We start from the raw sequence: 23196 nt of genomic DNA, 5'->3' as shown, positions 1-23196 counted from the left end.
TTCTTCATTTCATTGAATTGTCAAGTTTGATAATATAATCCCCGGCAAAGTGTGATCGTCACACTTGCTATTAATGTATTCTACATTTTAAGAATATTAAACCTACATTTGATGAAAATATCCAAGAGAAATGAAACAATACAAGTCATACATTTTTAGAATGTTGATAAAACATAGAAAGACATTAAATTGTAATTTTAGAAGTCTCGCGTTCAAGTCTCGGGATTTTTAATTTCTAGATTTTAAGGACGCCCCGGAGTGCAAACAACTCTAATAGCTGGGGGAAAATAAAAGCGGCTGGTCGTTATGCTAGTCACATGACACCCTGCGTGTTAACCTTTGGCCATAGAAACAGATGACCTTTTAAGTCATCTGCCCTATAGATCGCAAGGTCTGAAATGGGGTATTTTTTGTTAAAGATGGTATACTATTGACATTTTACTTGTCGTGGAAAACTTGCGATATCACAAGGGATATATTTGTATCTTTGTTAACGAAAATTAAAGATGGATGATTATGTAACAGTAAATATGCGAAATAAAAATAAGACTACGAGTTGGGCTGTTTACGAGGGAAGATGTCGGTTTGGAAGTAAGGAGAAATTTAGCTTCTTAAGATTTTTTTTTCTGTGTGTGTGTGTGTGTGTGTGTGTGTGTGAGAGAGAGAGAGAGAGTCACAGCAAATAAAAACAAGAGTAGATCTCAAATATTTATTTTGTATCCGTCTACAAGCTGTTCTACAAAGTTCTGACTATGTAATAAAAGTAATGTCATGAGAAGCCTACATTGACTAAATACTTGTTTTTTTGTGTACAAATATATATAAACAATTGAACAGTAAGGTAGAACTCTATTATTTTGTGTGTGCTGGGGTGGAGGTAAACAAAATTTATAATAGGATTCTTAGTGTGAGAGTGATAATAACTAAAGGAGTTTCATCTGACAGAGTTTCACCAGACACAGTTTCACCAGACAGAGTTTCATCAGAGTTTCACCAGACAGAGTTTCACCACACAGAGTTTCACCAGACACAGTTTCACCAGACAGAGTTTCATCAAAGTTTATGAACTACCTGGAGAGAAGAAATCTGACAGTTCCTGATGAATAGTGAAACTGTATTCTACTTTTGTAGTATTGTTTCGTGTGCCAATTCTAGTTACTTCTGTCGTATCTTCGTTCATCTTGAGCTTCTTCCAAACAATCCTGTTGCTCTTCCTGGCAATAGTTCCACTGAGGAATTGTACAACTGTGAGTCGTCGCCCAAAGAAGTGGTATAAATACCGGTTGGCTGCATGGCAACGCTGAGTGGGTACGTGTACATAGTCAGCAGAGATGGGTCTAGAACCGATCCTTGATGGACTTCGTACTTTAAGAGTAGGTTTGTTGGCACCGTCCCGTTAACCACAACTCTTTGGGTGCATTCCGTCAAGCGGATCCTAGCCACATTAAAATGACTCCTGCGAAACCAAAAATGACAGAGGATCTGGCCATCATGATGATGAGGTCTAGCGTGTCAAAAGCTAAGGACGTCCAGCATGGAAGTCCAGCATGTGGCCTGAGTCGGAGCTGCGCAGTAAACCATTTAGTACCATGACACCCGCTGTCTCTTTTGTGCTTCTGCTTATTGAAATTCTTGCAAGAGACAGTACAGTTCCAGATTGGAAAGAATTGGCGCTAACACAAAGTGCGCCATAAGTTTTGTCAGAAAGGGAAGGTAAGTGCCTGCATGTGCTTTGGTACAATGCCCGAATTCAGCGAAGAATTTTAAATAATTTTTTACTATTCTGGCAATTATCAAAATATGCACAAAAGGTTAGTAATTACGTTATCTGTTGGTGCTTAGGCTTATAATTTGATGTATACTACCAACCCTGTGCATTTTCTTTAATCTGATTCGAAAAGCAATTTATTCATTATATCGTCAACTGCTTCGTCTGAAAGATTCTCCAGGTCATATTCTTCTACATTATCATAATTTTTAGCCACATCAAAACCAACACCGCTATGATTGAGCTCTGCGTTTAGGCCTCCGAAATGGAGATGGAGCCAGTACTTCCCTCCGCTGTAGCCCAGGAAGTACACCATGGCCCCGCTACTTCCAGGACATGTGCAAGTTGTGTAGGTAAACTTACTTTCCTTGTAATCCCCGGCCACGTTGTATTTGTCCACCCACTGACCTACACTGATCTGCTTAGAGCACCCATGAGGATGGGACACCACGATCGCCAGCTTGTGCTCGTCTCTGGAGGGCTCAAATTTCTCCTGCAGCTTCTCCCACAGTGTGTCGAAGCTCTTAATCTTTTCCTGGACCACCTGCACCAGCTCCAGGTCACACGTGGCGCATCTCAGCCAACAGCGGTCGTACTCTAAGGCTTTGTCGAAATACGCGTCGAAGCCGTCGATGATTACTCGTGGGCAAGTCTCGCCATTGTAAAACAACCGGCAGGAAGTCTCTTTGGCCTCGGTCTCGTCGAATACCACGTGCGTGGCCGTGACAACGTAAAACTCTCCCCAGATTTTGCTAGGGTTAGAGGAATGCCTGCACTTGCTGCAAGGGCAACTTGTAATGCTTGATGCCCTTCTCTCTTCTTGCTCTTGAGTAAAAGTACTCACCATCCACAACCTTCCAGTTCCGGTTTTTAGTTCGTTGCTTCCGCGAAGGTCATGAAGTGGGTAAGGTGTGTTGGTGCCTGGCCAGACATCCGGTCTGTTGGGACTTGTCACGCGAACAAGTATTCTGACAGTCAGATCAGCTAGAATCTTGACACAGTCATACAGCTCTTCGTCCCTGCAGTCGTCTGGAAGATGTTCAAGAGAGAATGTATCCACAGGGATGAAATTTTCATGCTTTGGATTCTTCGTGCAGTGTTTAAAGTGCTTGTGAAGATTAATTTCTCCAGCCTCAGAGATTTGAGTTTCATGTTGACCTAATTCAATAAACAGAACACGCATCAATAAGTCGTATCATGGCATATCAAAGCATTTCGAATAATGAATTTAATAAACATTAAAATAGACAAGGTTAATATATAATTTTATGAAAAATTTGAATAAAATCTATATTAATAAATAATGAAAGGCGTTTGCGTAACACAAAATTTTTAAAAGCCCCTTGGGGTTAGTGGTACTTAAACTTTACGTTCCTCACGAAATTTGGTCCAAATGATGTAAAAATAGTTACGATCAAAATGAAAACTTTTCTCCTTTTTTTTTTTTAGCAAAGATTACGCTTTAAAATGTTAATGTCCAAACTCGAGCAGTATCCATTATGTAGCTAAGCGATAGATACCACTCACCAGCACAAGACATGAGCGATGGTGGAAATCGGATTCAAGAACATTTTTGCGCATCGTCTTCTGAGTCTGGGAGCTCTATCCTTAGTACTTTATAAAATGGCAAGGTCTTCGATTCTAAAGATAAAAGATGAGAGCAATGTTTCACATATCAATGCAAACCCAGTTGCGACCTGCATATTGTTTTTTTTCCACACCTGATGCCTGCATCAGCCGTTATCCACTGGGTAACTTTTTTTTTTGTGTCTTCTGCGCTTGTCTCCAACAAGGTTTTTCTTGTTGTCTCAAATGTGTGTCTAAGAGCTCTCCATCTGCTGCCAGCTACTTTTTCTCTATGACAGTGAGGGCAAATTGTCGCCTGAGTTGATCTTTGTAGCGCTTGAGGGCGGTCTCCTGTTACGCCGTCCTCCTTTAAGCTCGCCAAAGAAGACCGCCTTTAGCATGCGTTCATCTCCTATGAGGGCTAAGTGTCCGACCCAGCGCAGCTGTCAAAGGGAAATAAGCGCCTTTTATACCGTCCACACCGGCCTACAAACAGAAGTTACAGAACGTGGTTATATGTAATGTCTTGCCAACGTATCCCCTTTATGGACCGAAGGCACATTGGATGGAAGCTTTTGAGGAGCCTTAGATGCCTTAGTTTAGATAGAGCTACCAGCCAAACAAAAGTGTGATGTAAACCACTGCTTTATAAACATGGATTTTTGTAGCTAGGCGAAGAGACGTATTCCGCCATACTCTCAGTGTTAGGCGACCAAAAAGTGCTGTAAGCCTTAGCGAGAGCGTTGTTGATTTCTCTTCACGCATGGATGGACACTGAGCTGCGAAGCAGGACGTTTTGGCCCCGCCGTTTTGGCGCGAAGGACGTTTTGGCGCGAGCCGTTTTGGCGACGGGACGTTTTGGCGCGAAATACATTATGTACGTTTATTGTATTATTTCTTTTAAAAGAATTATTCATATCTATGTTTTGCATGAGTGTTTGTGTTAAGACATTTTTCACGAAATAAATGTAAATGTGTGTTTGATTTTCACATCATTTCCTTTAATAAACATTTTGGCTTGTGTATGTGTGTTTATTAAGAGGCACATATTTATTTTCAAGAAAGTTTTTTAAGATATTACTTTAAAATTAAAAACAAAATGAAACGATGATAGACAAAAAATTGATGCAATTATTTGTTTACATTAACATTGGTTTATTTAATGACTGTATGGTATCTCCAGCTATACATACCAAACACTTGCTAATAATAAGAAAAAAAAATAATACATGTACCATGTTTCTCAAAATACTTTAAGTTAAGTATACATAGACACCATGGTTATTTGCCTAAGTCGCTGGAATTCAAGGGTTCATAAAAAAAACTACGTGCTTATTAAATTATCGTCAAATGATATCTCGCGCCAAAACGTCCCGTCGCCAAAACGGCTCGCGCCAAAACGTCCCGTCGCCAAAACGGCGGGGCCAAAACGGCCTCGCCAAAACGGCGGCGCCAAAACGTCACGTACCGCTGAGCTGCCAGGGTGGTCAACAACATTGAGGAAGTGGTATAGACCTGTGACGCGTTAAACAGCTATTGATCTCCACTGACAACAGGTAACGATTGGTCTAGATTAGATGCGGTTTCCCCAAAGACGTCACCACTCTAGAAATTGGCCTACCAGTTACCACGCAATATAAAACTTCATTCGACGCATTGTATTATAAATCATAATAATAACAAGAAAAACGTAAAAAAAAAAAAATATAAAAAAACAAACAAAACCAAAAAAAAAACAAAAAAATAAAGCTTATATTAAGTGTAATTATATAAAATAGTCTACAGTGCTATCGTAGCATTAGACATGATTTACCTAGACATAATAAACCTGTGCTATTAAAAATATTGTTTACCAATTGTTTTTGTCATGCTTTCTCAATGCTGCTATGATCCTATCACTTGTCTGGACCAGTTGTGAAAGGGGGAGGGAAGAAGGGGTGTATCTTGGTGAATATTTACATGATCGTTTTTAAATGCATAAAAATGTCATCCAGGGCATAAGAGTCCTTAAGGGCACTAATTAAACTTAAACCACCACATCTGTCAAGTACGATTTCTTTCCCTTATTCAAGAAACCATACAAAATAATTAATTACCTATAGCTAATTATCTAAATGTTTTTTTTTTAATTCTTGTGTAGTCAGGTAAAAGAAATAATTGTGCAAAATTACAGCTTGATCCGAGATTAGGTGTGGGAGAAATAACGTGTACAAACTTTTTACCAGACTGACGGACAGAGTGAGTTGATATAAGCTTTGTTAAAATAAAATAGATCTAGCCATCTAGGTGTACGTCTAAATTATCGTAAATGCTTGCATCAAACATCTGTTGCAACAGAATGCCATCACTGTCTTTCTCATTCTTATTATCTGCTAGGAAAAAAAATTAATTGAAATGATTTGTTTTACATTTTTCGTATGTTCCTTAAGAAGATTCAGAGTTGAAGATAATTAGGTTGGGACCCCGGTTGTTTAACATTCCATAAGTTCACTTTCGATGAAGTCCAGTAGGGAATCGGCGCCGGAGGCGCCATTATCCCGTTGATGGTTAGAAAGGCTTTTATCCAACCACCAGGCCTGGACATTGGGTTCTTCACCCCTGTCCTGTCTGAGGGCACCCAACGGTAGGCGGCCATATTGGTTGACTGACTGGTAAAACCGGGCCGTGCCGTGTACACAGCGCGCCGTAACCGGTCCTGGCCCACTCGCTATAAGTGGCCGGAAACAGCGCTAACTGCGGGGAGCTTGTCTCATATTCCTATACTGTAACCGCCACTGTTCCGTGCAAGGGCCGCCACTCCAGCCAACGGGTCACTGATGACGGCCCCTTTTGTGGAACGGCGTGGCGGACTTTTTGGACTGGGTTGCAGGTTACTTGTTCCATCCCCACCCCGAGTGAGATAAAAAAAACAAAAGCTCACCCAGGGAGACCTGCTAGAAGGCCTGGTTCGCTACTCGTTCTTAGCCTGTCCAGATCCACCTCTGGATGTTTCCACCGGAGGGCCACGCTGAGGCGACGGGTAGCTGGAAATCCTCCGGTCCATAAGTTCACAGCTTTCTAGAACTTAGCTGTCGGAGAGATCAGCAACGCTTTCTATATCTCTCTCTCTCTCTCTTTCTCTCTCTCTCTCTCTCGCTCTCTCTCTCTCTCCTCTCTCTCCTCTCTCTCGCTCTCTCTCCTCTCTCTCCTCTCTCTCTCTCGCTCTCTCTCTCTCACTCTCTCGCTCTCTCTCCTCTCTCTCCTCTCTCTCTCGCTCTCTCTCTCTCACTCTCTCTCGCTCTCTCTCCTCTCTCTCCTCTCTCTCTCTCGCTCTCTCTCTCCTCTCTCTCTCCTCTCTCTCTCTCCTCTCTCTCTCTCGCTCTCTCTCTCTCACTCTTTCTCTCCTCTCTCTCTCTCGCTCTCCTCTCTCTCTCCTCTCTCTCTCTCCTCTCTCTCTCTCGCTCTCTCTCTCACTCTCTCTCGCTCTCTCTCTCTCTCGCTCTCTCTCTCTCTCCTCTCTCTCCTCTCTCTCGCTCTCTCTCCTCTCTCTCTCTCGCTCTCTCTCTCCTCTCTCTCCTCTCTCTCTCTCCTCTCTCTCTCTCGCTCTCTCTCTCTCACTTTCTCTCTCGCTCTCTCTCCTTTCTCTCTCTATCTCTCTCCTCTCTCTCTCTCTCCTCTCTCTTTTTCGCTCTCTCTCTCTCTCTCGCTCTCTCTCGCTCTCTCTCCTCTCTCTCTCTCTCGCTCTCTCTCCTCTCTCTCTCTCGCTCTCTCGCTCTCCTCTCTCTCTCTCTCGTTCTCTCTCTCCTCTCTCTCGCTCTCTCTCTCCTCTCTCTCGCTCTCTCTCTTTCTCTCTCGCTCTCTCTCGTTCTCTCTCTCTCGCTCTCTCTCGACGATACCATCGTTGATTTGACCTAATTATATTAAATTAACATTTAATTTTTTAACTTGACTTAGAATTATATAAAAAAGAGCCAGCATTTCCCTTTAATTATATACCAAATACAACAGTTTCTGATAACAAACAACAAAGCTATTGAAGCCCAATCATAACAGGGGAGTGAAATAGTATTGCGCAAAATGAAGAATTCCTTTAAAATGTGGAAAAATAATTACGGAGAGAAAGAGTTAAATGATTTTGTTCAAACTTTAAAAGTCGTTGGCCTGCGCAGTATCTGAGAGCAATGCATTAAGCAAAGATACATTAAGAAGAAATCTGGCTAATCTTTAAACTCTTACAAATGTTTATGTCATAATGTTTTCTATTACCTGCTGATAGTTCCTTTGCGTTAAATGTTAAAGCGTTTGATGAAGGAAGCGCCATTTTAACATTCAGTAGAGATCTTTAAATATTATCAAATACAATCTCGCTAATATCCTCATAGTGTGTAAACACACCAACATACACTAGGAGAGTAGTACACAGTTGTAACACATCGACAGGGATTTGCTTTAGAGCTAGGGAGAATGATAGTACACAATTACACATACCTGAGACTTGCCAGAAACTCTTATCAAGCGGAACCACTAACTTTCTCACAGTACAACCACGATCATGTCGGTCTGTGGGTAGAGCCTTTAGTTTCTACAATGACAAAACAATGTGTTAAAGCCTTACAGGATTAAGATCACTAAGAACAGGAGTACACTGGGAACATGAGTACAGTGGGAACATGAGAACAGTGGGAACAGGAGTACAGTGGGAACATGAGTACAGTGGGAACAGGAGTACATTTGGAACAGGAGTACACTGAGAACATGAGTACAGTGGGAACATGAGAACAGTGGGAACAGGATTACACTGGGAACATGAGTACACTGGGAACAATAGTACACTGAGAACATGAGTACATTGAGAACATGAGTACAGTGGGAACAGGAGTACACTGGAAACATGAGTACATTGAGAACAGGAGTACAGTGGGAACAGGAATACATTGAAACAGTACACTGGGAACAGGAGTACATTGTGAACAGGAGTACTCTGGGAATGGGGCTTGACCTGTTTGGGGGCCCCTACATTTTGCGTAATATTTAATATTTGATGTGCGCCACTGGTTGACATCGTTCTACTGAACTAAAATTCCATTACCAGTGTCTGCGTTACATTATCCGCCCAGAGGTTTCTAATACAGTTTTTGAGTGTCAGTGTAAGTATTGGTGTTTATTGAAAGCGTGGGGTGTCCCTTACCAGTACAGAAGAGAGTTGATGCCAGTTGTGGATCAGTTGAGGTACTTACTTATTATCATCCTCTACTCTCTACATAAACTGTAAATAGCCTTGGTATTAAAATTTTCATCTGTACCTCAAAGAGTTAGTCATTTCGTTGATATTCAGTTATCATATGCTATTTTATACAATTTCTGGTGGCCGGGGCAAGCGAGCTAAGGGCTTGAAAACAACCCTGACAGACAGTGCAAGAGATTTCTTGATTAATCAATCAGTCAGAGGTATTTTGCGTTTATATATAGAAATGTTGTCTGGATGTTAGGTAATTGCATTAAAAAAACAACAACAACAAAATAAGAAACTTGTATATCAAAACTTAATTTTACTATCGCCAACATATGAAAGAAATTCCTAGTACTAGACACCAGTGGCCCATACAACTGGCACTCAGCCACAGGGTTAGGTTCAACTTCTATTATCTAGATCGAAGCCTGTTGACGCAATCAGCCGCTTTATTTCTTAGAAATAGGTTTTATCATGACCGAAACACTTAGTTCTGATTAAAAAAAACAACAAGAAAAACCTAACAAAAATACATTAAAAAAGATGACAATACCTCCATTGTATAATTTAACATATAATAAAATAGCAAACAAACAAACAAAAACTAAAAAAGGTTCAAAGAGTGTGATATCGATTATATCCATTGTAGCGATACAGAGAGAGAGAGAGAGAGAGAGAGAGAGAGAGAGAGAGAGAGAGAGGGGAGAGGTATCGTGAGAAATTTCTGCAGATCGATTAAGAAGTTTGTGTATGCTATTAACAATAATTGATATGTTATCGCTGTGAAAAAAATTGCTGACCTATTCAATGACTCAGAAACCTTCCTTTTTCTTGTAATTCGATCATTTCTCTTTCTCTAATAGTCAAGTGCTTTATATATATATATAAAACATATATATACTATCGAATTTGAATGTTCTATTTCAATTATTCATACAAGTTTAGATCTACTACCATGTGAAGTATGAACCGGATGTAAATGTACTTACGAATGTAAGAGGAGTTTAAGTGAGTTGTATTATACTACGGAGTGCAGTTGCTACAATTTAAGTGTGAGTGCATGTCCTGAAATCCTACCAATGTTTGATATTTGTATGGTTTATGACTCATGAAATAAATCGACATATTCCTAAACATTGTGCAATTAAACATTCCCTTTACGTAGTTGACACCTTCCTAGTGATTTTCTAGGAAGACTCAATCGATAAGATGAACACAACAAATATATAGATATATAAACAAACTGAAGGCAACGACGTTTAGTTCTTTGACATGCTACATTGGCAGAGTTTTGTACAAGTTAGCATTGTCATTGATTCGGTATAGTTTGTGTGTGTGTGCGTCTGTGTGTGATCATCTGAAAAATGCCAATCAGGAGAATTGGGAACAGAACGCAGTAAGATTCTGAAGTTTTCAGTTCAAAGTAAGGAGTATCAAGGTAATTCAACTTACTGTGCATGTAAAGTTTGAGCATTTTAAAGTACCTACACCATAACGGTGACAAAGACCCATTGGGTTGTTATTGAAACATTTTATGACACTAATACATTATGGTAGTACTGGGCCATTACGATAACACTGAGACACATGATAATGACACTGACATATAACAAATGACACCCTGACACACTGTGATAAACTGACATAAAATGACACTGACATATTATGATGAAACTGACACATATGAATGACACTGATGCAATCTGATGACACTAATAGATCATGATGACACTGACACAGTGAAGTGTCACTAGCATATCAGGATGAGACTGACACATAATGATGACACTGACACATTGAGATGACACTGAAATATTGAGATGACACTGCCATATCAGGATGACACTGACACATTGGGATTACATTAGCACATTGCGTTGACATTGATGCATTATGATGGCACTGACACATTGGGATGGTGTTGACAGATTATGATCACACTGATGAAATGCTCTGACACACGTTTTGATGACATCGGGGCAACACTAAAATAAAATGACGCTGACACATTTTGATGACACAGACACAGAGATGACGCTGACACATTTTGATGACACAGACACAGAGATGACGCTGACACATTTTGATGACACTTAGACACTGAGATGACGCTGACACATCTTGATGACACAGACACTGAGATGACGCTGACACATCTTGATGACACTTAGACACTGAGATGACGCTGACACATCTTGATGACACTTAGACACTGAGATGACGCTGACACATGATAACGTTTCGTAACACAAGATACAATATGCCTTTGGCCTCATTAGTTTTTCGATAACAAATTATTCGCGATAACACACACACGCATACTCAAACACACACAAACATATACACAATAACTTTTTAGATGAAATCAAGCATTCTGAAATATAAAGGTTTAAATGTATGATTATGGACGAAGATTACAATATTAAATATCTGTATTTCTAGAGATTGAAATCAAATCTACTGTTCAATTCACGAATCAAATCTTTTTTATTGACATTTTCTTATTCATTCTCCTAAACTAGAGTTTTATTACTTTTCAGGCTAAGAAGACTTGTGAAAATTAATATTTGTATTACGAAAGTTTACTGATATGCATCAGCAGTTTATTGATGCAACTGAATTAGAGGAAAAATTTCCAGATGAGTTTAAATCTGACAGAGATTTGATAAGTTTGGTAAGACATTTATCAGACTTAACAGTGCAGATCAAAATAACCAAGGATCATAACGGAATACTGAGTGTCGTCAACGGAAGTGGTTTTGCTCAAAGAGTTCGCTCAGAAAGAGGCTCCCACTGCCCGGATGAAGAATGCAGCAGACGACAAGAGAGTCACGCTTGGATGGTTGTCACCGTGACCACGGTGTACCACGTCGTGAAGACGCAGGAGGACGCCGTGAAAGCTGAAATGACACTGTCACCCAGCTCGAGCACACAAAGTGTCTTCCGAGGTTTCAAACTTTTGGATTCAGACAAGGAGACGGGAGAGCGTGATTGGTGCGCTGTGGAGGCTGTGACCCATGACCTTGACATTCAGAATACTCTCAAATCCACCATTGAATCCTTAGAACAACTTCAGAACATTACATTCGAAAGATATAGAGACAAAGAGCCTCGGCTTGTGGTCGTGGTGGGGCACCCACACGGGGGGCCGAAGAAGATCTCCTTCGGATTCTGGGAAGTCAGAACGACCTTAAAAGAGATACGAAGTAATCAAGATTGGTGCCGCTATGCTCACAACGCGGCGACCTGCCCGGGAAGCAGCGGTTCTCCAGTTTTCATACTTGGCCAGTCTCTCTGTGGATTCGGCTACTGGTTTGGCCATCCTCATAACCACAGTTCCAGAAGCGAGGATGGCGCTTGGGCTGTAACATCTATAGGTTCAGAACACAAGAAGTGAAAAAAAAAAACAACAACACTGACACTTTACTTAGAGACATAACCATAAAAACTATTTGAAAATGAAAAATGATATTTTAATTTTAAACATCTAGACTCTAAGACAGGGGTTCTCAACCTGTGGATCGCGACCCCCTTGGGGGTTGAATGACGATTTGCCAGGGGTCGGCTAAGACCATCGAAAATATGGATTGTTTTTGTCTATTCTTTTATTGCTGTATGTGTGTGTGTGGGGAGGGAGGGGGGATTGTAAAAAGGGGTCGCCGGGCTAAAAAGGTTGAGAACCGCTGCTCTAAGACTTATTCAGAAACCCTTCCACCCAGTTATTGTTGTACATTTCATCAATTACAATATATATCAGTGTGTCCCAAACCACAAGCTGTACACACTACCGCACACATTCTGAGTATTAAGCGGAACACTTTGCTTATTTTTTTTTTAGAGAGATTAATTCACGTGGAGGCCTCTTAGTTAATTATTCCAGTAGTTTGTGGAACACCTATTCAGGCCTCGCGGAACACTAGGGTTCCACGGAACACAGTTTGAGAAACACTGTGCTACTGCTTAACAACATAAACAGTTATTTAAAGACTATAATTCATATTTCATGTATTTGTATATGTATAGGTAAGTTAGTTAAAGGTACACTTTTTAGAACCTGCAATCTATGGGGCAGATGATGTAAAGCTAAATTGTTTCTGAAGCCAACGGCTAACGGGGGTGTCATGTGGCCAGAAACCACCTTGACCTTTTTGACTTGTGTCAATGTTGGATGGACTCAGGGGCGTCCTAAGCAATCGAAGTTCAAAAACCCCACTTTTCATAGGGGTTCAAACTCTAGACGTCATAGTTCTGAGGCTAAGAGTCGCGGCAGAGTGGGGGATCGTAAAAAGGGGTCGCCGAGCCTAAAAGGTTGAGAACCGCTGATCTAAAGTTTCTAAACAGTTGCGCTACCTAGAAAACATTATAAAAAAATTACGAGCACAACATTACCATATTTAAAGGAACTTTTTGAACAGAAATGTCTAAGAAAAATCGCAGAAATCTTGGAAGACAGCAGCCAACCGCTCCATCAGTACTACATCAGGTCGTCGCGAAGTGGGCAACTTCTGTCAATCAAAACAAGAACAGCGCGGTACAAAAAAAAAACTCGTTCTTACCTCACTCGGTCAGACTATATCAACGCCACTCTTCGATCAGGAAACATGAAAAGGACCAAGATGCCTGTGTGTAATCGCTAAATGAACTCTTTATATGTTGTGTCTGTTCTATTTATGTGTATGTTTCTGTTGTGTTGTCTTTATATGAGAAAAGAGTCCTTGTAATCACAACAAATTTCCATAAGGATCAATAAAGCAGTCTATGTCTTCTTAGCGTATGTAGCAGCTTTAGACACATTATTTATATCTGAAAGTTAGTGAAATATTAACATTGTTTCAAGCGTAAGTGACTTGTGCTGGGAACGTTGGATAGATCTGGAAATTATTAAAAATCTCCTCTTCTAAAAAATCTTGAAGATTACATTGTAATGTTTGAATTTTCAGATTATTTTTTATGTTGTTAATAATGCTCAAATCTTTTTAATTTTTCTGAACTATAATACTGCTGTGTACACACAATTGTTTGATATTCAAAATATTTAAATTGTTTGAATCTTGTATCTTAAAGAGGTTTGTTTAAGATGTTTAAATCTTAAAGATGTCTGTATAATAAAAATGCATGATTTGTTGGTATCTTAAAGATGTTTATATCGTAAATATTTTTAAGATGTTTGTATCTTGATTAATCTTGAAGATGTTTGGTATCTTAAAGAGGTTTGATTAAGATTTTGAAATCTTAAAGATGTCTGAATCTCAAAGTTTATCGTGAATTATGTGGTTGCTTTTAGTATGATATACTCTTTCATTAATGACTTAATGACTTAAATTAATTTGTGCTACAAATTAATGAGCGAAGAAAGGTTCATTAATTGATTCTACAGTGTGGGAAGTTGCACAAAAATATTACTATATTATTATTATACTTAAACTTTACGCACTCCAGACCCACCCAAAAAGTATTTAAAGACTAGCCTCCATGCTGGGCGGGATTTAACAGAGGGCAGGTGTTCGCTACAGCCCCGGGGACTTCACAAAAAGGGCCTACACAAAAGAAAAAGACATGTCCTAATTTCGACATATCAGAAACGTGTTGTTTTTTTCTAACATTTTTTTTCGCATTACTACAGCTGGGAAAAATGTGAATAATTAAAGAAGTGTACGCTTGTAGCCTGCTCGGAATAAGTAAAAACAGCCCCAGATTTACGACAGTGAGTCTACCAAGGGTTTACCTTGCTATGATAAATTCTTACAAGTGCATCAGCTGCCCAAGTACCATAAGAGCTTGAAACAGCCCGGAAAACAAGTTACTTGGTGTTATGGAGTGTGTGTGTGTGTGTTTCTATGGTGACGCTGGGAAGAGGTTAATGATTGCTTGTGAATGATGCAAGATCAATGGCATTGTCGTCAGCGGTCTTAGGTAGGACAGACGACTCCATATTGCCGGACTGAAAAGTCGTGTTTTTATAGTGAGTTAGATTTTTGTTCAAAATACCATTTTATATTATGACTAAAGTCTGCTACTTTTATTTCTTTTCATCTTAAGTTGATTTGGTCTATATCGTAATAAAAGTTACATTTATCACTGTTCATCAATTATTTCAAGTTTTATACGCCATCAAGTCAACGACCGCCAACACTTGGCAGTGTTGAAGTCTCTGATAAACACGTCCGTCTATATTAACACACATCAAAAGATTAATGACATGGTCTGGACTCAAAAAGTACGAACTCAAATTTTGACCTTGACCCTATTGTCGACCACTAACTCTTAGCGACGTCTCGTACTATTGTGATCCGAGAGAAAAAAATTTCCATTAACGCATTAAACTAAATGAACTTCTCTTACTCACTCTCCTAAACACACACACACACGCACACATGAAACCCTGAGACACTCAACAAAATATGACGACATATGACTACAGGGAAAGGATCTTTATAGAACATTGGTTTCATTTAGGAAAAAATTAAATTGTGATCAAGAATGGAGGAGTTATTTCCTTAATGTTTAAATCTGAACAACTTTCCTGGAATTATCCATAGGACGAATGTATCCCTTTGTCCAGGGCTCCGCACTTACAACTATATAGTCAGGAGTTGTCCATCATTTGGAGTCCGAGGGGTGGGGCTTGACCTCTTTGGTGCCCCTGCATTTAGCGTAATAATTAATGTAAAAAAAACCACTAATTTACCCCCCCCCTCAAGAGGGGACCAGGGGTGGGGTAAATTCTCCCACCCCTGCCCCCACCCTAGCTACGCCACTGAGTTGATGTAAGCTTAGTAAAAAAGAAAGGCGGCTCTGTTGACTATTCACACCGGCAAGGGTGCCTATAGCTACGTCACGCTCGTGTTCAAAACCCTTGGTCCAATCACGTGACTTAAACCTGTAGTGACAGATTCCTTAAGCTTATGTATAGCGTTGTTAAAACTAGACTATATATTGAATCATTCGCACACCAATGTAGTACAGTCTAGCAGTAAAAAAACAGTGTATCTCCACTGGAGTTCACCACAGCGCTGTGCCTTGGTTCATTGCTGGCCTATTCAATTCAGCTTCGTGGGTATTGTTACGGAAAGCGTAAACGCATTCTTAGAAAAGTGATATCATTGGTTCGATAGATCTATACCTTTGTGTTGGAGGACTTTAGTCTACTTGTTCTACTGCTGTTCTAGGAAAATATGTAAGTCAGGAAAATTAACAGACTAGTATGTTATCGACACTATACATTGCACAAGTCTTTTTTGTTTTTTAAAGAAACACATAAGATAAGATACGATAATTTTCATTGATCCAATCAAATGGAAATTCAGTTTGACTACAAATTCACAACCTCAGTGTAACTACTGTATAGATGCAAATACGAACAACATTTACACATGAAACACACACACACACTCACAACCAGCGCTAAATAAATTTGACTTCTATGTACTTCTCGATGACGACAGCTGATCTTATAACACTCTGACCGAAAGTGGGATGAAGGAGTTTTTAAATCTTTCTGTTCTAGTCCTAATGGAAAGGAGACGACCACTTCGTTAAGATCTTATGTAACGGTGGTTTAATGGGTGAATCGTGAGTGTTTTGGAAAGGCATCTTTCATGAAAAAGCTCTTCAAGAGATGGTAGCTGTGTGCGAGTGGTATACGATGCTTTTTTAAATTAGTCTATTTAGTCTAAGTCTTTGTGCCAGTGAAGTATTACCGTACCAGCAGGTGATGGCAAAGTTAATTAGACTGCTGATGGTTGCTGTATACAAAAGTTTAATATTGTTTTGTCGATGTTAAATTTCCTTAGCTTTCTAAGATACATAACATTATGTATTTGACTTCGGGATAATGGAAATACACAAAAGATTGACAATCCTTGTTAGCATATTGTCACATTGCCTCCCTTAAATTTACGTAATTGTTTTAGAATTGCTTTTAGAAAACCAAAAGTAGCCGTTGCACCTAAACTTTTCAAGCCCCATTTAATGGTGAAATAATATTTTTCATATCTCTTCTAGTTTTCGAGATCTGATTGTGACAGACGGACATTTTGCACAAACCTAATAGCGGCTTTCTCCCCTTACGGGGGCCGCTAAAAACTTGGAATGGATGGTTTTGAGGTCATACGATGAGAATGAGTGGGCATTGGCATCGTATTGGTTTCAAAATCAACCACCGCCGGAATCTGCTGTTGGAATAATTTAAATTGGCACTCGCTGAACCTCCAAGAAAACATATATAACAAATATATTTCATTTGTCCTTGACAAAAATTGTTTAGTATTGGGATCGAACCTAGGACTTGTGTGTCATTATCGAGACGCTTAACAACCAGTCATTCAAATATGTGCAGCATTTTATTTTGAATTAAATGAATCAGTCTTTAGTCTTTTACAATACCTAGATCTGCGTTTGTCTAAAATGTTTGTTCTAGAATCTATTTTATTTCTAATCTCTTGTGAAACAGATATTGTTAAATCTGAGTTAGTGATTTTGCAGATTTTCACCTTATGGCCTCATGACCAATCTACCCGCTGTCTCGCTGCCCCCAGACACATTCCACCTCCCGAGTTGCTGTCGGTGATAACATTTAGGAGTTTAATGTGTAGGACAAAAGGTTGCCACCTAAAACTAACGAGTTCTTACTGCCCGAGGGAAAAGGAAAACTCGGAATTTAAACCTCTGCTGCCTCCAGATAAATATTGTTACGATCTTCTCTACCAGGCCTTCTGCAAACACTGCCCAACAACACAACACATCTAAAACATCAACTTGACAACAAGAGCTTCAATAAACAAGGCGGCGGTTTATTTACAATTACATGAAAAGGCAATACAACACAATTGGCCACATCAAATTCAAATGCTTTCTTGTACTTAACAGAACTGCCTACTAAACACTACAAGTCTTTCTCTACTTCTAGACTCGTACAGCTACAATTTCAAGGACTCACTTTGTAGCACACAGTCCTTACTGCTTGCTGTCCTGGACTCTACTGTCTATTGTTACACACTTGTGTGAAGGCTCTCTGACACATGACCACTATACTGGTCATATTTGCGTTTACTAGCAGTAATGTCCCTTGTTCAACAGCCGTTGACCTGTGTGATTGGCCTGAGTCGTGTGTGTCAATAGGCCGCACATACATTGACCCTTTCGGTCCGCCACTGGAGTTACTACAATATGATTTTAAAATACAGGCATATTTGATGAGATACAGTCGCTTTTTTTTTTTTGTTGTCGGCGCTATTTTAAAAACACCATTTTGTCAGCGCTATATTGTCGTACGTACGTTTGGCGTATAACCCAATCTTCCAGTTATCTGTGCTTCTTAAAATAAGATTACATCTAGGCAGTGCTATTTATTATACTAGTCTATCTTTGTTTATCTATCCTCGGCATGAGCATGAAAAGAAACACAGGCTTATGTTGCTGTCTCTTTGTTTCAAGACTTAAACTCTAAAATCCAGAGGCGGCCTTAGCTGAGTGCGGGGCCCTGGGCGAGTGTCTTTTGCGGGGCCCTGAGTCTATATAGACCGTACCACATCACGCTAACGGGCTCGTCCGCCTCTAACGCTGTAGGCCTTATTTTTTACTTTAAAACATAGTACCTTACGTAGGTAGTGTACGATTGGCCTCTCACTATTTACATATTGTATTGGAATTGTCCTGCATGAAAGATTTCGCCTTTTAAGGTTAATAGACGTAACTAATAATTCAGAAATAGTTTGCACGAAGATTCATCCAACATGAAATGAATGATTTCTGCTATGCACGCTGGAAAGTAACTAATGACAGAGGAGAACCAGGAGGCTAGCAAGAACCAACTAGTGGATTAGACGGTCATAGAAAGATTTAGTCACGGAACTTTCATGGCTTGTCGCTTTGCACTAATGATAATATTTTGTATCTTCTCTCCCGATGCGCAGTCCGCATGCCGAAGCCAAATTGATGTTTTTACGAACAATGTGTGCGATAGGAGCTACAGTTGTCCCTTGACGTTTCTCGGAAGGGCTATACCAGTATTATAAGCGCACATTCTTAAAAGCATGGGGATAAAACGATATTATTAATTATTATCTATTTGTTTTAAGACACATTAGGAAGTAATTTGTAAGCATGTAGTTTAAAATATTGGACTATTAGTGTTATGTTTTAATTTAGGTGACGGCCAAAAACGGTAGAATCTATAAGGTGCAACCACTGCCAGCTACACAAGTAAATATCGGTATCACACTAGTAGGCTACTTTGCAGACTGTGACTTTGAGCCCCAGGATTTCGGCTTAACCGATGTTGAATCTAGGTCTAGTTCTATAGACACATTCAAATTTATTTCTTTTTTCTTTGAAAAATGATAACGTTCAAGCCAGAGTTTCCCCCCGTGTGGCCAACGAGCGAGTAATTCTTTTCTCAGTGAATTTACAGCGACTGTTAAATTTCTAGGAAAATCGTTAGAGCCGTTTTTGAGATCATCATCCCAGGTTGCTTGTTCCAGGTTCTGCGAAGTTTTAACTCGAAAAGAGGTATTGTAAAAGACAAAAAGGAACCAATTAGTATATTAATTAATTTGCTTTCTTAAGTCATTGGCTGATCAAGCAACCTGATCCACGCTCTTATGGCTGTTGGGAAGAAACAGCACATGTTAAACTAATTGTAAGAATAAAAAAAATTAAACAAAGGGCAGATTACTATGGTTAACAGTGGCTTAGCTAGGGTGGGGGAGGGGGTCTAAATTTGAAATTCCTCCGGGCCCCCAAATGAATGCCGATTTTTTTTTACTAAATATTACGCAATTATCTCATGTCACGATGTCGAATGTCAAAATGCAGGTGCCACTAAATAGGCCAAGCCCCCGGGCCCCCAAGAGCCTAGCTAAGCCACTGGTGATTAATATTACTCATTAAAATTCCACAAAATTTAATTAGTCTACTAAAATCTTAAGTTTACAAATTTTTTCTAGTTTGGGCGATTTATAACAAATGTATGCAGTTCGTACTCCTAGGGTTGAAAAAAGAAATAGGACGGGGGGGCGGATCAAGAGTGTGCTCTGCATTTGTGTACCCTATTATGGGGAATGTGGCCTATCTGAACCCGGTATTTATACAGTTTATCAGTAGGTCTACTGTCTGAAATCAATAATTCCACTATCTGAAATCGATACTGCTACATACAACATGCTCTGGATCTACAAGTTTACTAGAATAAAAATATTAATGTCTGTTGCTAGATAAACCAAGAAAATATTTAGCAATTAATGAAAAACAAATATATTGAAGTCGTTTAAAAAGAAATTAATTTATTTACATTTCCAGAATTATTGAACGTGTATAGTCTATTGGGAGAAGACTAGGAATATTGCATAGCAAGTCAGTAGCTATGGTAGGTTGACTACTCCACTGTTAGTCTTAAATTTATAATAATAAGTATATACTAATATATTGACCTATATACGTTACATAGGCAAGATTGTTAGGCGATATGTTATTAGGCCTTCTTTTCGATCTCTTTTTTCTCTCTCTTTTTTTCTCTTTATTAACAATTCTCTATGATTTCTATTACTTTTTTCTTTCACTCTTTTTACAAAACTTATATCAACTCTCTCTGTCTGTCTGGTACAAATTTTGTACACGTTATTTCTCCCATTTCCCATTCTCGGAGAAAGTTGAAACTTTGCATAATTATTCATTGTCCATAAAAAAAAACATGAATCAATCCAAAAAGGAACCAATATCATTAATTAATTAGTAGTAAATAATTAACAAATGGTATTACATGTTCGGTTCTTTCCCCTTTTTTTTATAAATATTTGCTTGTTTCTATTCTATCTATTCTTTTTTTACTTACTTTCTTTTTTTCTCTCTCTTTCTTTATATTTCTCCCTTTTTTCCCTTTCTCTCACTCTTCTTTCTCCCTTTTTTTTCTCTTCTCTCAATATGCTTTTCTCCCTCTCTAATCGTATTTTGTTTCTCTTTATATTTTTTACCTGTCAAATGTACAGAATAATTAAAATACGAACTAACCACAGTATCAGACATTAACCTGTTCTATTTTCTTTTTCTGAAGGATTTTTTCAAACGATTGATGAACCGAGTGTATAGTTTCTTCGGAATAAAACAGATAAAAACTTGCCAAGAAAAACATCAGCATTTCATTGGCGTCCAAGATGTCGTAGACAGATTTCCAGAAGAGTATAAAACTGATGAAGATTTGCTAAATCTGGTCAAACACATGTGTGATCTTACGGTCCATATACAGATAAGTAAAGGAGAATCCGGTTTTTTGCACGGAACTGGTTTTATTCAAAGAGTAAGAACAGCACGAGGGATTAAATGTCCTGACAGAAACTGTTCTTTAAGAGGGAAGAGCCACGCGTGGGTCGTTGTCACGGTAACGACCGTGTACCACGTTGTAGAGACGCAAGGGTATGCCGAGCTGGCTGAAATAACCTTGAACTTTGACCAGGATGTGCCACCTTCTCCCTCGTGCAGAGGCTGCAAGCTGCTGGAGTCGGACAAAGAAACGGACCATTACGATTGGTGCGCTGTGGAGTGCGAGTCACATGAACTCGACCTTGAGGAGAAACTCAAAAGCTGCATAAGTTCTCTAGAGGAACTACAGAGGGCAACGTACGAAAGGTACAAAGGCGCGGATCCTCGTCTTGTGGTGGTTGTTGGTCATCCTCACGGGGGTCCTAAGAAGGTTACTTTCGGAAAATGGACCAAGAAAGACATTCTCAAAGAGATTCGAAGCAATCAGGACTGGTGCCGATATGTCCACACGTCCGCCACCTGCCCAGGAAGCAGCGGCTCCCCTGTTTTCATTCTCGGGCAGCCCCTGTGTGGATATGGTTACTGGTTTGGGCACCCTCATAATCATAGCGGCAGGGCGCCAGATGACAGCGTAGCGTTTACTTCTATTGGCTCTGAGCACTTACAGTAACAAAAACTAAAAGCTAGATGGCGCTTTGAGAGAAACGTCTAGGACAAAAGAGTTCTGTACTAATATACAGTGGATCTTCTGGTTGCCATGTAGGGCTATACAGAATTTGAGAGGTTAAATTAGCCTACAAGATGGTTGCCGGGTCGTGCGGTATGAGCACTGGACTGTTGTTCTGTTGTCTCGATTGTCCCAGGTTCAAACTCTGCCCACTTCCATCCCCGTGGTCCTGCGGAAGGTTTGGATTAGGAAGTAAATTATTTTCAAATCTGAAGGAACATCCGAAACATGTAACACATTTTACTAACAATTCTTATATCTGTGATAAACTGAGCCTTGTTCCCCAGTTTGTGAATGCCCTTGTGCTCTACACTTTCATCAAGAGGGTGCACTATCTTGTGCACATAGGCGGTGAACAGACTATTGAACAATTTTAACCATTTTATTTGTTTAGCCACAAAGCAGAAGTGCTACGAAGTGTAACGGATTTAACGGATGTATATGCGAGTTGTGATTAATCTATTTCTACAGTACCTTGATAATAATCCTAGATGCTTGGGTATACTGTATAGTGTATTATATATGAGAACAAGAAACATACATAGTCACAAAGGATCAACGCACAGTAATTAAGTTCACTCATGATGAAATAGAATAACGAACTTTATACAGAATGGGAAACAGTCGAGTCAGTCACTAAAAGCGATGTTATCCCTTCAAGAGCCTAGCAGTACTGTCCTAAAAGTCTACATCAGTAATTTCTAACCCAAAGCCTATGTCGTCACTAAAATAGCGCTTTCAAAGTCTTGTCTACTACAGTTAGTCTCTAAACTAAACGAAGTGTCTAACAGCTACTAAAGCAGTCAAAACTACAATTAATATTAACAAAGATAATCATAGCTTTTATATAGCGCTACTTTCATGCTAATAGCATGCTCAGAGCGCTATGATCCAATCTCATTTGTGGACCAGTGGGGGGGGGGGGTATCTGGGAGTAGGTTTTTCGTGCTGCCTTTAGGCGCTCAGTAAACACAACTCTGCCCGAGTCGGGTGTCGAACCTCGAGCCCACTTCATAGGGAGCCAAGCCAAGCCAAGTTCAAGCGTACTCAACCACGCTTCCCACTATATAATAATATTGTAATAATAATATAGTAATAATAACAATATACACATAATCACTCAAGTAAAGCAGAGCAGTAACAAAACTGTGTGTTGTTGTAATCGTCCATTTATTGTCATTGTAGAATTAAACATCCTGATCATCTCAAAGCCTCTTTCGTTGAGTGGTTTGCTATTGAATGTTGAATATCGAATGTATCGTGCCCCCTTGTCCCCTCTCCCCCACTACGACCCTGACGATTACGCTACTACCAAAGTAAATAGTTAAGTCTATCTGTTTCCCAATGAGCTTCAGACTAGATCTTAATTAGACTAGTAAACACTTTCACGATAGGTAATCACTTTCCTAAATTCATTTTATGGATTAGATAATATTGCTGGCCAAGTGAGACCCTGCTCGTTAACCGTTGGCCAAAGAAACAAATGACCTTAATATCGTCTGCTCTATAGCACTTTTGTTTTCTTTATCCAAAGGTATAATTTGTGTTGCCCATATGCTACGTAAATCCTGTAAAAAGAATCAAACTTGAGCAAGTCACTGACATTCTGTCGACTGACACTTATCAGCACCACTAAAAATATAAGATTGGAACATATCTGAAACAATTATT

At 39.5% G+C, this 23196-nt stretch overlaps 3 protein-coding genes across 6 annotated transcripts; 2 read left to right on the top strand and 1 right to left on the bottom strand.

Moving 5' to 3' along the window:
• Nucleotides 1-62: 62 nt before the first annotated feature.
• On the bottom strand, nucleotides 63-7875 carry LOC106066716 (uncharacterized). 3 transcript variants are annotated; one of them, XM_056006129.1, is made up of 2 exons: nucleotides 7580-7875; nucleotides 63-2926 (listed from the first exon to the last, which is right to left on the bottom strand). In XM_056006129.1, exons 1-2 carry the CDS (start codon nucleotides 7632-7634, stop codon nucleotides 1884-1886), a joined length of 1098 nt encoding a protein of 365 aa, XP_055862104.1. In that variant the 5' UTR covers nucleotides 7635-7875; the 3' UTR covers nucleotides 63-1883. The 3 variants fall into 3 exon arrangements, with proteins under 3 accessions (XP_055862104.1, XP_055862105.1, XP_013081246.2); XM_056006130.1 differs by lacking the exon at nucleotides 7580-7875 and adding an exon at nucleotides 5639-5738 and having other exon boundaries at nucleotides 63-2927; XM_013225792.2 differs by lacking the exon at nucleotides 7580-7875 and adding an exon at nucleotides 3296-3466.
• A 585-nt stretch (nucleotides 7876-8460) lies between these two features.
• On the top strand, nucleotides 8461-12687 carry LOC106050988 (uncharacterized). 2 transcript variants are annotated; one of them, XM_056006145.1, is made up of 2 exons: nucleotides 8461-8542; nucleotides 11084-12687. In XM_056006145.1, the coding sequence occupies exon 2, from the start codon at nucleotides 11134-11136 to the stop codon at nucleotides 11938-11940; it is 807 nt and encodes a 268-aa protein (XP_055862120.1). In that variant the 5' UTR covers nucleotides 8461-8542; nucleotides 11084-11133; the 3' UTR covers nucleotides 11941-12687. The 2 variants fall into 2 exon arrangements, with proteins under 2 accessions (XP_055862120.1, XP_055862121.1); XM_056006146.1 differs by lacking the exon at nucleotides 8461-8542 and adding an exon at nucleotides 9413-9551.
• Nucleotides 12688-15483: 2796 nt separating this feature from the next.
• LOC106050991 (uncharacterized) lies at nucleotides 15484-22802 on the top strand. Its single transcript, XM_013206106.2, has 3 exons — nucleotides 15484-15720; nucleotides 19842-19908; nucleotides 20593-22802. Exons 2-3 carry the CDS (start codon nucleotides 19906-19908, stop codon nucleotides 21466-21468), a joined length of 879 nt encoding a protein of 292 aa, XP_013061560.2. The 5' UTR covers nucleotides 15484-15720; nucleotides 19842-19905; the 3' UTR covers nucleotides 21469-22802.
• Nucleotides 22803-23196: the final 394 nt, after the last annotated feature.

The sequence above is a fragment of the Biomphalaria glabrata genome, chromosome 12 (genome assembly GCF_947242115.1).
Source record: "Biomphalaria glabrata chromosome 12, xgBioGlab47.1, whole genome shotgun sequence".
Taxonomy (NCBI): domain Eukaryota; kingdom Metazoa; phylum Mollusca; class Gastropoda; family Planorbidae; genus Biomphalaria; species Biomphalaria glabrata.
The sequence above is the reverse complement of the archived record's forward strand: the minus strand, read 5'-3'. Positions and strand labels throughout refer to the sequence as shown.

Coding starts and splice junctions, on each gene's coding strand:
- LOC106066716 (XM_056006129.1), bottom strand. CDS start 7,634: ATGGCGCTTCCTTCATCAAACGCTTTAACATTTAACGCAAAGGAACTA. Junction 2,927..7,579: donor CGCAAAGGAACTATCAGCAG/GTAATAGAAAAC, acceptor TTATTGAATTAG/GTCAACATGAAACTCAAATC.
- LOC106050988 (XM_056006145.1), top strand. CDS start 11,134: ATGCATCAGCAGTTTATTGATGCAACTGAATTAGAGGAAAAATTTCCA.